At 42.1% G+C, this 13,430-nt stretch overlaps 1 protein-coding gene across 1 annotated transcript; it reads left to right on the plus strand.

Annotated features, from left to right (window-relative positions):
* The first annotated feature begins 923 nt into the window (after positions 1-923).
* Positions 924-11,756, plus strand: LOC149729975 (uncharacterized). The gene is made up of 12 exons (XM_089885749.1): positions 924-1,512; positions 5,562-5,821; positions 5,910-5,994; positions 6,170-6,264; positions 6,423-6,589; positions 7,873-8,076; positions 8,268-8,339; positions 9,573-9,629; positions 9,776-9,823; positions 9,970-10,159; positions 10,313-10,445; positions 10,515-11,756. The coding sequence occupies exons 1-12, from the start codon at positions 1,474-1,476 to the stop codon at positions 11,142-11,144; spliced, it is 1,980 nt and encodes a 659-aa protein (XP_089741875.1). The 5' UTR covers positions 924-1,473; the 3' UTR covers positions 11,145-11,756.
* Positions 11,757-13,430: the final 1,674 nt, after the last annotated feature.

Genomic DNA, 13,430 nt, shown 5'->3' on the forward strand with positions numbered 1-13,430 from the left:
GCAAATGAAAGCCTTTTCCAAGCTTTTTAACTTTGAAGTTTTTTTTAGTAAACAGCATAAGCTTTCGGGTCAAAACGCCAATGACACTAAACGCAAATTTCTTTGTAGGCACTCCCATACTTTACTACCAGCAATATGATATTGATACTTGTGGGTGGGGCGTCTAGTTTGCGCCAAACGATATAATGCTTTTCATTTAAACAGTTCATATTGGTCTTCTATTACAGAGCACCTACATAGTTTTGCGTACTTTTGTTTATAATACGTGACGTTGGTCTGTTTATTTAAACCCAATTCCTGTCTTCATGCAGGTCTTTTTAGCGGGCTAAATTTATACTTACAATGTACAGCTATCGGTATATGCTATAGGTTTTGATGAAATAATCTATATTTTTATTCTTGATAGCAAACACAGAATATTTACAGAAATATATACTCGCATCCTCAACACTCTAAAAAAACGTGTTAATTGTACAAACACGATTGGAAAATATGGAATAATGCGTTCTAACGGTAACGTTTTACCAAACACTGCTATTCAATGCAATACTTAAACGAGTATTTGGATTTGTGTTAAACCGATAGACAGAACAGCGTTAGGTTTTCTGAAACTATCTCCTATGTTTAATCTGTAAGCCTAACAGTATCTTCGTAAAGCTGCAAGCAGTGTCAAGTTACTCTGACATCGTATGCATCCTGCCTTGTGTGAGGATTAAGTCGTAACAGCAGCCCGCGTGCAGCTTTTTGGCAAACGCCTATTATACTGGTGATTGATAATCTAACTTGCACGGTATCCTCACAGTGTTTCATGTTTGGATTTTTGAGCAATTGAGACGCATTATAGTGGTATAAAGCACGGGTCAGTGGTATGACGTATGACTGCTGAATATCTGTTCCCGCATCAAACGATTAAATGCCGCACCATTAGCAGCACGATTTTGCCCATTGAAAATTGGCAAAGGTTATATCAAACTCGAATTGGTGCACGTGAAATTTTAGAAGTGTTACTTCGGGCGTGGCGACCGCAAGCCGTCAAATTTGAACCTCGATAAATCGCTGGGTAAGATTATCGCTTCAGTTTCTAAGCGCCTGTTTTAAAAGGATTATTTCAAGACATCCACAGATCAGCGCCCGTGCCAAATTCATTTTTTCGCGGCACCTTCGGCCTCTCTTTTCCGCGAGCTTTTTTCCCAGCCCTGTGGTTTGTTTCTCTTTTCACGCGACCCATGAAATGGGAGGCCGATATAAATAGCTTCGTGGGTTCCCATACCCCACTTATTCATTCCTACTCTCGCAAGACATACACTGCAACTGCAGCAATAGAAAAATCCAGTTTATCTGAATTTAAATCAAGTGCAAGCATATAGAGAGGACTTTTTGCTTAAATAAACGACAAATCTGATCACCATTGGAGATCGGGAAAAAACAACTCCGCCGGCCGGGAATAAGGACTTTGGAGCCCGCCGATTCGCCATGACGCAAACTGTACCTGATACCTCAGCTTACGTAAAGGTAAATAAATTGAAAATATTTTATAAGTATATTAACAAAAACTTTAAATGCATCTGTGTTATAAAAATGGCTCCAATAACTTTTTTTTACATAATAATGAACTAGAAATAAAGGATTTTCGGTCTCAAAATACGGTGTATTTTAAATAGCAGCGTGAACAAATATCCTAATTTCACGCGTAGTGTTATGCTATTGCCAACGTCTACCCGCAACCTTTTAATAGCCGCATCTTCGGCCGAATGCTCACTTAGCCATACATTTGCAAAGAATAGACAGCAGTCAAAAACATCACTATTGAACGGTATAGCCATCAATCGTTTGGAGATTTGCCCAGCCCCCAAAGACTTAGCGCTAGCTGCACTTGGCCCACGAAAGGGTCTATGTTTTTGACCCATTTTAACGGCTCGTTGGTCGCTATTTTTGATGCTCCGGGCCCGGATTAATTTAGTGTAGGTGGGGCAACGCAACGGCGGTAGGATCTGGCGCAGATTCCCTGCTGCCGAGTGATGGAACATGGCCGATAGACCTTGTGACTATTTTCGTCTATGTTTATAGTAATTTAAAATGACATGAAACCGGCATTTTATTGCGAGTTTCCTGTCCCGAAATATCACGCTAATTGATTAAACTACAGTGTAAGGCAGACGAACTACACGCGGTGTTGGACTCATCGTTTTAAAAATCAGGATCCATTTTCGTTAGAAAAACATTTCCAAAATTTCCTGCTCTTCCGCTATTTCAACGCAACCGTATATCGCAAGTACCTGATCTTTTTCCACCTCAGAGCAGTACATGGTACTTACCGCGTACCCCTTGTTTGAATAGGGGGTTAGCACTTTAACCCGCAGGTACCATTTCCCTCGTTCTGGTCTCATCACTGTCTCTTGGCGAGGTTAAAATTGGCTCCAGTTTCGCATCAGGTCGTGTTAAACTGACCGATGAACGCGTTACATAGTCAGTAACTTGTAAAATTGCAATCGACACCGGACCTTTACCGGAGCCATCATCTCCATACCATTTCGACGTACGCGTCAAGTTAACTACTCAAAAGAACCCCAACTGAGCGTGACCCATTATATTCTGTTGTTTTTGTGCTGCACCGCGCTTGCGAAGAGCGAGATATTGCGTCAAGAGTCTCGCGCGTGCGATAGGAACGCTTTCAAGTTACGCTATCAGATTTTAACCCAGACTCAACAAATCATTTCGAATTGTTCATGAGTTTTGCGGTTTAACAGCTCGAGGGGCGACTATTGCTCATTTTCGGAAATAATCGGTCTATCCCAGTCATCCCCTATGCAACGGGAAAGTCACTTAGCGATCTATCAGTATTTGCACACTGGTAGTTTCAGCTACGTTGAAAGAGCATCGCTACTCGTGGAGGGTCAGTCCCGGCCCGAAGCTGTCCTGCTAAAGTGCCCGTAACCGGCCAACAAGCGCCTGCTGTCTGCCTATCAATCTCGCTCGTTAGTTATCCTACTTACAGCGGCGTTAAAATCTTGTCACGAATGTCGCCACGCAATTAGCCGACACTCAGCTATGGCAGTGCAAACAACTTTAGTTGCAATTAATACTTAAGCAAATACTTGCCAACCAAAAGCAAACATCGCGCCCGGAAAAAAGATATTTTCCCAAAACAACAACACTCACTTTCCAGTTGTAACTCACACTATCCAATACACGCATTAAAACACCCCAGGGTCTTTACTATGCATCGGATGTTATTGGTGTAGTTGTCAAATTATCATAGTTAACTCGCACGCCCCGCAAACCGCAAATTCTATCTCGCCTCTGTAGTTCCGGCGACCCGCGCATGTTTCCGCCAAGGTTAACCGCGATTTTCAACGCGCCCGGAAACCGGCAAAGCAAATCTTGCGCGACTGACGACCCGGTGGGATCACACCTGTCCGTTGCCGATGTTCCGCCGAGTATACCCGCCAACAGTGTTTTCGCCGATTTCGGCGGGAATTCGAGAGCCATATCGCCGCCGAAGTTGGTTTAGCTGCCCCTCGTTTTGGACGCTGAAAAATCGAAGCTTTTAATTAAACCAAACACTTCATTCAGCCATCCGCCATGTACTTGACTCTTGTCTACAAATTCGGTATCCATTTACACCCACCAGTCGAAATGGAGCACCGAAGGAGTCAAAAAACCCAAACAGCGATTTAAATTTAATATTACCGAATTGCATTACCCGCAATGACGCCAAAGACCATAAGTTACAAATAAACAGATAAATCTCCCAATTTCGAAATTTAAATCTAAACAGTCATCAGACGTTGCCGTTTAGGAAACCTATCGATTTAAAATTACAAATCTTCGGTTGTTTTGGGGGCGGTTTAAAGAGAGCGTTCAGCGGCAACTTTTGCCAGTTTCCGGTGGCCTGCGGATCGTGCGCTGCTCGCGTGTCTTGACCACTTTGTTGATATGAGACATCCCGCTTCAATCGTACTCGTTTCTCACTGTGTGGCCTCGCGGACTTCAAAACTCGGTTTCAACTCTTTGTCTTTCTCGCTTATTTACATTGCCTATGATACGGTGATGCTTCCAAAAGCCGAATCCGTACACCTCTTACCTGCGCTTTACGACCGAGACATTGCGCACCCGACGAGATGACGTCATCCATTTTACGGGGACTCCCCGTCTCGTAAGAGTAATTTAAAACCGTAAAATGCAAGACCACCTTGGACTGCGGTTAACGGCCAAACCAGACCCCTAAAGGCCAAAAAGACTTACTTAAAATACACGATTCCCACGCGAGCTGCACCGTTTTTAGCTGAATCTTTTGTTTAATTACACTCCAAACAGATTTGGCCATGCGTTGTGTTGCGATAGGCTACATTACCAGCTCTCGCTAGTCTAACAAAAGAGACAGTGTTTACTGTTGGTTATACCCGAATGCATTAACGCTGTGTGACTGCAGTGAGCTTAAGTTACCATAAAGTAAAGGTTTACACTTTCCGTACAGGTGGTGCGTTCGGCATGATCTCACCCGACTTTCTGTCTCTCCCTTTACCGTTAGGAGCCGTCATAACTTTTATCTTCCTTTTGTTCCCGCCGACGTGACAACTTGACGTGTTTTGATTTGTCTGTGCAAACAAGCCCCGTTGAAAGACAATGGCCCATGTCACACGTGCGGGAAACTGCAAGAGCTTCCGTTGTTTCAATGCTACCAATTATTATTTCGAGTTTCGCCCGAGGACGAACCGCGTTTAAAATAAGGCTGCGGCATCCCAGGTCATAAGGTGAAGCGGTAATAGCGTCCAAACCGACAATACGACCGTCGGCACTTATCATGTGGTTTAGGCCTCCACCCTGTGCTCGCAAGCTTGGACACGGTCCGTTTCCACGGCGACGCTATACGGGTCACGTGGTGCTGTGTTACCCAATCACTGGCAAGATCGGCAGAAATCACTTTCAATGGGAAGATCGTGCAGTTCAGCCCTTCCCTTATCCGATTGCCACCGAAACGTTTTAAGTTCTGCCTCTGTCCTCAACGAAGAACTTTTCCATCGGTACAAGCATACACAACGCCCGATGCGTCACATAACAAACTCGAATCCCCTTTCTAAGTTAAAAGGCACGTAAAGCCACCCCGAATATGCATTGTTAATAGCCCGCATCCAAGTACGGCTACCTTAAACCGCAGTCCCGATTAGCGTCGTCCTAAACACGAAGGAAACACTGTAAAACAAAACCAAAATTTTCTCGCACCAAAGTAGTCATATTGGCAGTCAACCGTTAAAAATAATCCACCATTTTCAATTAAATGCAGCCTTAACCCGGGGTATCTTGTTTTCGTATCAATCACCAAAGCCGTCTTCAAGGCGCCATAGATATGACAAATGGCTTGGGGAACACAACTCCGGTTCCCGGCTTTAAAATTTCGTGCAAACCTCACGTTTTCGAAGGGTGGCGTCAAGCGACGGAATTAACTTTTCAGCTCCTAATAATTGTAACCGACTTTAACTTTTCACCTGTCTGTATACTTACACATTATAAAGCGTGACCAGTAAATTGCTTATGTGAGATCACAGTTACCTTTATTTCAGGAAGCACTGTCATTGGTCTGCGAAGATAATTCACTTTTTGACGTTTTTCAACATTCCCCAACTTTTAAACCAAGCAACGAAACCCGGTCACTGCTGCTAAAAGAAATCCCTTCACCCTCAAACGTCATCCCAAGCTCTCCCTCTGTTCTGACGTCATTATCGTCTACGTCATCAGTGTCGTCATCAGCGTCGTCACCAGCAATAATGGGCACGTCCCCTGGTTTTCCCATGAACCCAATGGCTGATATGGAAAGTTACAAGTAAGTTATACCCAAATAATTTCTCTCTAAACAAAAACAAAAAAAATTCGGCAATACAGGTTCTAATTTACATTTTTTATTATCACAGTGCTCAGTTCTACCCTAGTTGGGGCCAACAACAAGCAGGCAGCCCCATGATGCAAACTTACGATTCTACAACTAATTACGCAACGGTAAGTGAAAGCATATTCAATGTTATTCTTGCGTAAACCTACAAGCGATTATGTTTTAAAGCTTCAGTTACAGGCTTTAAGATTATTATAGAGCTATATAGGCACCATATTTTTATGTTTTAGATGAAAATATCTTTACATTATAAAAATCCCATCTTAAAACATATCTTTGCAGCCTCCACTCAACTACCCGTGCAATGCAATGTACGGAGTGAAGACAGAAAGATGCGACGGTGCTGGATTTGATCAAGTCAACCCACAAGCAGCAGGGTAAGAATTTATACCAACTTAGCCAATAAACAATTTTAGCCAATAGAAGCACACGCCAACAATGGTAGCATCACCGTGCATCGAACGTGAAATTCTTTGGTTATGATACAAATGATGCCAGCAAAAAGAGTATAAAACTACATTTTTTATGTTTTTAGGCACCCTCTTCCTCAAAGATCACTGCATCCAAATAAAATAAGCAACGGGTCAACTTTCCCAACCGCTCCTGCATCCGGAACTCCGGGAGAAGATCCGAGATCATCAACAGATGGTTTCTCAACATCCGAAGGAAACAAAAAGAACAAAAGAGTTCTTGTGCCCGCAGGTGAAAATATTTTACAGAAATAATTATTATCAGTAGTTTTTATATAGGTTGAAGTAAGTTGTTTTATGTTTTACCCTATCTTATTGTTCATTCGGTAGCAAACAACGAAAATTTACAAAATAATACCTTCACGACTCTAAAAAGACGTTTTAATTCATTTTGACAATGTTTTTTGATCAAAAGCGAACCAATTTTACGAGAAACATAAAATTTTGGGGTTCGCAAATACAAATGTGTATACGGATCTTGTACATAGTTGCGTGAGAACGTTTGAATTATGTATACCTGTTTTATTTTGCGGCTGCGAGAACAATTTAACCCTAGAACGTGGCGGTGGCCTCGAAAATGAAACCGCAGTGAGATTTTAATAGCTTATACGCGTCATAAAATGTGGAGGCACCAAATATTATGTTGATGGCATGAGTTAGACGATTGGGTTCCGTTTGCGACTCATATAATATGGCACGTGGGGCAAAAAGTTGCAACAGTTAATAAATACCGTCGCGAATCACCCCAATATAGAAAGTTTCTATTGCCAACACTTAAGATACAACAAGCCCTTCGTTAATCTCTGTGTAAACGGCCCACGCACGACAATGAGGTGTCGTAGGATAGATTTGACAGGGGTTGAGACTGGTGGGGCACGACCTGACAACAGACATAAGGTTTGCTACTGTCCGAATTAAACCTGCAACCCACGCGTCCCCTTGCTGTACACAGTACTTGCTAGCGGCGATTACCCAGTGCGCTGACTCATAGTATAATATTAAAAGGCAGAAGTACGTAATTGGTTGGGATGTATACAGCAACAGGTGCATCCCACTTCTGCTATGAACAGCTGAGCAACCAAACCTTTCTTACAACTTGTTTTAAACGGATGCAGCTTCGAGGCCACTTTTCTAATTAAAATCACAAATATGACGGTTCAAGGTTAAGTCTATGTAGCGCATACATGGCTCTTATCCAATAAGAAAAATTGACTATATATAATTTATACAACCCAACCTAAGAAAAAAATGTCTGCTGACGATTTATGTTCATCCCGAATTTTCAAACCAAACATCATAAAAAATACTCTAAGCGCAGGTGCAATATGGCCATCTTGCCCTCTATAGCACAGGTCCCCTAATGTGTCGCGACCGTAAGGGGTCCCGCCCATATTGAATAACAAGCAAGAGAAAAATCGTAACGAAATCATAAGTTCTTTAAGCACAAATTATTATCTTAAGTAACCCAAATTAACAGACTCCAACCGATTTTTAAGTAACCCAATTTTTTAACAGACCCTTTAATTTGGAGTCCATGCCACGTCACTGCATGGTTGGAATGGGTGGTAAATGAATACGGTCTCCATCATATTGATCTCACCAAGTTTAGCTCTGTTACTGGGACCGAACTATGCCGAATGAATGTTGAAGACTTGACAAGATACACGACAAGATATAACAGCGAGGTTCTTGTCCAACACCTTAAGTTTCTAAAGCAGGGTGAGATGGGTTAGAATTTTTAAACAATGCAGCAACGTAAAATATACAATAACGCATTTTAGCAAAGATTTTCTAGAAAAAAAATATTTTTGTTAAATTTCTTTTTTTGAAATCAGCGCGATTTTGGGTATGCAAAGACACTGAAATTATTATCGTTTTTGAGACGTAATAAAATCTTTTTCTTATTTTAGCCGCATTGCACCAACTGCCAGTTATAAAATCCGAAAAACTCGGGACGATGTCGTCTCCACTCACCATCGAAGGTAAGCGTTCCTATACCAACATTATACTTGTACGTGTCAAAACTTGGAGAGAGATCTGAATCGAAACCGAGGCGGTAATTGACCTGGGTCCACTTTCGCTTTGAGCTGTGCCAACGCTTGCATTTCAGAGTGCATTACGTCATATTTAGCTGTGCCCCTAATCCATCGTCGCTTCGAACAATACGATAACTGTGCGCCGCCCCAAAGGCTCCGGATTGCGGTCGGCTATGTTTAGGATCCCGACCGCTTGGCTCGCGGGTCGCTGCCGACGGAGTTGCAATTCGAGGCAAAGCACGACACTTTGGTTACGGTGCCGCGGTTACGGCAAATTGCGGTGGCTTTTGTTTTTGCTCTACGCAACCGGCTAGGAATGCAGCGTCAAGGATAACCGCATTCGCCATACTGCAAAGTGACGTAATTGTTTACACCAAAACACACTCCAAACCGCTGTAATATACTTATGCTCGATGCACCGGTTGCCAAGATTTTTACAACTAAACATTACTCTATAAATTTAACCCGTCGCTATGTCTCATTTAGTGTTCCTTATATAGTTTAAATTAACCTTGGATCAAAAAGGGTAAACTTAATAATTTCGATTGAAATTATATAAAAGTTCAAACAGTAAAAGTGGCGCCTAGTTTCGACACGGTTCGTCTGCATTTGACATAACTGCAACAAATCGTTGTAAAACGATTTTAAGTCGCTCCACGCGCTGCGAAAATTAAAACCTCTTCCAATTGTATCGACTCGATTCTTCTAGGCCACTGTGGGATTGTTTTGAAACAAATCCGTACGAAAAATGAAATTAAGCTGCAAAATAACCTCACCACTAATACGCGGCCATTCACCCAAACCATGACCTATATCGAATCACTTAAACTTGCCGTTACTTGCTGCACGGTTCAGTGGGGCGCCATTGAAAACACCCGGGCAGTAAAAGTTCTGCTTCGACTTTGTTGGCCAGCAAACAGTACCGGCCGACAACAATACATTTGGGGCATGCGTGTACAATTATCTTGTGTTGGGTAGTCGCTTGTGCGCGTGGAAATTGAATTACATCAGACGTAGACGGGAAAGCGAACGTATTTTAACATGAACCGTCATTTGTAACTCGGCAAAAATTTCTAAAACGACACAAATCTGCCCAAATTTAATTTCAGTTTTCACCTGTTAGTTTTTCTAAGTTATTAGGTGTGTTGTTTTGTAACCATTGCTTTGTATTACTTGCAGATTACAGAGCAATTTACCAAGGATCGGAATCATCTGGTGAAAAACTCTCTGTCGAAGGTAAATATGACGTAATGATATAGTGTACTTTACTCAAACTTTTTTCTAACTTTGGTTTCGAAAAGGGCGTTAAGCTTTTGTTCACTTATTTACACTTTACAGTTAATGCTAATTTGTGTAAGAGCTAACAAATATTTTCATCACAGAAACTTACAACCTCCTTGGTCCACTATGCAGCAGACTTTGCAAGCAAGGTACGGTGATGTTGAAACTAATATTATGAGTTTGGCTCCTCGTTATCAACATTGTTGTAGTCCATTACGTTAGAACAACTGTTTTTCTACTGCCCGAAAAAAATTACCAAAACACAATGCAAGTTTAACCGACAATTGTTCTTTAGGCGGTGGTCAGATCCAACTGTGGCAGTTTCTTCTCGAGTTATTGAGCGATCCAGCGAACGCAACTTGCATTACATGGGAGGGAACGAGTGGAGAGTTTAAAATGGTGGATCCGGATGAGGTGGCTCGTAGATGGGGAGAGAGGAAAAGCAAACCCAACATGAACTATGATAAAATGAGCCGAGCACTCAGGTAGTTATTATATCTCAGTATAGATTACATGGCGTCTACACAACATAGTGCTGTAAGAGCATGAGGAGCTTGGATATCTCTGGTGTAAAGAAAATATCAATAAGTTTTTAGTCACTATTTCTTCCGAATTGCAACATCTATTTCTACTTGCAGATATTACTACGACAAGAACATAATGACGAAGGTTCACGGCAAGAGATATGCTTACAAGTTCGACTTCCATGGTCTCGCACAAGCAATACAAGTCACAAACAACTCTGATAGATACGGTTATACTTACACACAGGTAAGCGTCACCAACCTTACGACATCTAACCCTAGTAACCAAATAATTTAACATCTATTCCTACCCCAGACACCTCGTTTACCAAGCTATGCCGAGTCAATGAAGAACTCTTACTCCACTTCGGACACAGAGTCATCATCCGCTCCAAGCTTCCACCTTCCAACCCCGGATGACTCCGTCTTTCCTCAACATCCATTCTCCAGCTCCGGACACCTTCCTCCTCAAATCTACCCGCCTCATTCCTCCGAATACAATGAGCGTCACTCCTGGTCGGAGCACTCCGCTTCCGGTTACTATAGCAACGGGTATGAAGCGCCTCCAAGCATTGGTGAAATCTCCTCAGCAAGAAGCACTTCCTCTGCAGGTGGGTCCGCCGGGGACTTTCCTGACACCCCCTACAACTTCCACCCTCCAAACAATTTCGCCCCATACACAGTACCCCCACAGAATATATCTTCCAATCCTGTGACAACGTCGTACTATTCCACACCGGGACAGTTTGCACCGTCTTCTTACGAAACACCTTATTCTTCGACCATGACGTCGCACAATATGACGTCACAACCAATGACGTCACCGACAAACATGTACACTTGCGGCCAAGAGGCGTATTCGGTCGCTCCTGCAGGCTCGCTACAGCAAAACGCGTATCACAAACCTCTAGAACAGATAAACATAGATTCTGGTGTTTTATACTGAACACACCATAGACAATATCTTCATGAGCTTCTCCACATACTTATTTTCTTGGTGTTTATTTAACGGTTAAACACAACACATTTAGTTACGTAGTTCCAAATAACCTTCAGGCATCCTACGCACTGTGCAATTCAAAGTTCAGACTCGTATAGGTCTGTTCCTATTTAACTGCTACATATTGTAAATATTCTGCTTCAGCAGTCCCCTAAAGCACAATCATTATACGTCTTCAAGCGAGTTCTAAGTAAGCTGTCTTTTACATACTTTCTTCAATTATTGCGGTTACGTATTTATGCATTTTACAATGTCATTGCGACGTTGGTTTTCGCTTATTTTTACAGTGCGGGCACTGCTAGAATACACATTTCGTTTTTTAACCCCGAAAATAATGTTATTTTCCCCCTAACAGCATAAGCGCGATTTTCCCGTACTGTCCATTTAAAAAAAATGGAAATCAGCTTCCATAATGACATATATTATAGTATGATAGATCATTTCATGTTTTTTGAACGGGCCTATACAAACTTCATACTTTTCTAGAATTGCGTCTTTTTACTGCTACGTTTTCTTCGCTTTTTAATTTTCAATAAAAAGACGAAAAATGCAAAAAAATGTAATATCAATACTTCAACAAGGCAGTTCTATGCCGATTCGCTCATGCATAACCGAGGTCAATGACGTAACAAACCGATAGATTGTTTTACAAGTCCATCGCTGTACAGTGAAACCTATTCCCTTCTCTTGTTGGTGATACATCTTATAGGGTATATGAGATAGCCGGAGACGCATAATCTGATAGATTGGTACAAGACTGTACAGTTGTTTGCATAGTTCTGGCACCTTTGCTCTGTTCCTTGACAAGGAAGTTACTGGTGTCGGTTTGCGGTGCTGATTGATGGCACGCCTGAACTGCTTTCGGGTGAAGAGCTGTAACAATTAGGCCATCGCAGCCATAACCTCCAACCACATGAATTGCGCGTTTTCTCGCCCCATTTAAACCTCATCTCATATACCCTACTGCCACTTGGAAATAAGATTGACAGTTTCAACAGCAAGGTTTAAACCGTGACAGCAGCAGGAGAGAATGCTGTGAATTATTGCACCCAGAAATACTTGTTGAAAACAGAAATGGGCAACGTTTTTAGCATAAAATCAATTGTATTTGGTGGTTCCACGCCTTTTATCAACTGTCTGGGTTACAAATGGCAACTTTAGCGCTAATTGTTTTAAACGCTAAATATTTTCAAAAGTGTTGATTGCTGGTCGACCACATTGTCAACGCCCACAGCTTGTTTCTGAAACGAAGCTGCCACTTCTAGTTTATTACCAATCATTACACAAACAGGGTGTTCAATTCTATATATGGGTGAGGTGCTTGTCGAGAACCTGGAACTCAGGCCAGATTTGGATCATTACAAATAGCATGCAGTTCATTTGACCTTATATTTTGTGTGATATCAGTATTTTTCCCTTCAAGAAGTTGGTTGTAACTGGGGATCGAAAATGAAAAATGAGCAAGAAAATTAAACACCTGTATTTTAGGAGCGGTCCAATTTAATGTTGGTTATCTTGCGGTAATTTTTGTTGTCCATATAAGGTACAGTTTCAATCCAGTAGCGTGACACGTGTGTTTTGGAAGTATAAATATTCGTAATTCGATTACAATCATTTGATCAAACTGGTACAATTGTTCAGGACGTGGGAAAATGTTATAGCTCGCCCAAGCTCTCGTTTTGAACTAGTGAGAATAGGCCTGCGTATATCAGTGTAATCTCACACACACTCGACGGCATGAAACAGCACGCTATTGATTCTCAATGGCTGATTTTTGCTGTTTATTTTCGCGTGTACTCGACCGTTGGCGATAGGTTTCCGTTTAGGTGTCGGAAGTTCTGTTTTTCCCGTTGCTGGTGGCAGTGACTTGGTTTATGAAGCTTTTGCGGACTTGCTGAAAATAATACGGTAGCTTGAACCGCAGTGTGAAGAGTGCGTTTAAGAAATCTGAAAAAAGATGTATTTCAGAGATCGTAATTGACGTGGACGTCGCGTGCTTAGATTATGACGCAACTATCGCGTGACCTGGAGTAAAATCGCGGCTTGCTCCTCCCGAACGTTCACGGGTCCAACCACCCGTATTATTGTGGTTCCGAGCCTTGAATCTCCACGATTCGAAAGCAAACCAGCCATGAAGTGATCTGTCAAAATATGTGTAACAATGTGACCAAACTGAGAGGCGCCTTGGGTCTGAGAATACGCTTGATTCAAAGGTCTAGAAAACAGTTCGCG

The sequence above is a fragment of the Ciona robusta genome, chromosome 10 (assembly GCF_009617815.1).
Source record: "Ciona robusta chromosome 10, ASM961781v2".
Classification (NCBI taxonomy): domain Eukaryota; kingdom Metazoa; phylum Chordata; class Ascidiacea; order Phlebobranchia; family Cionidae; genus Ciona; species Ciona robusta.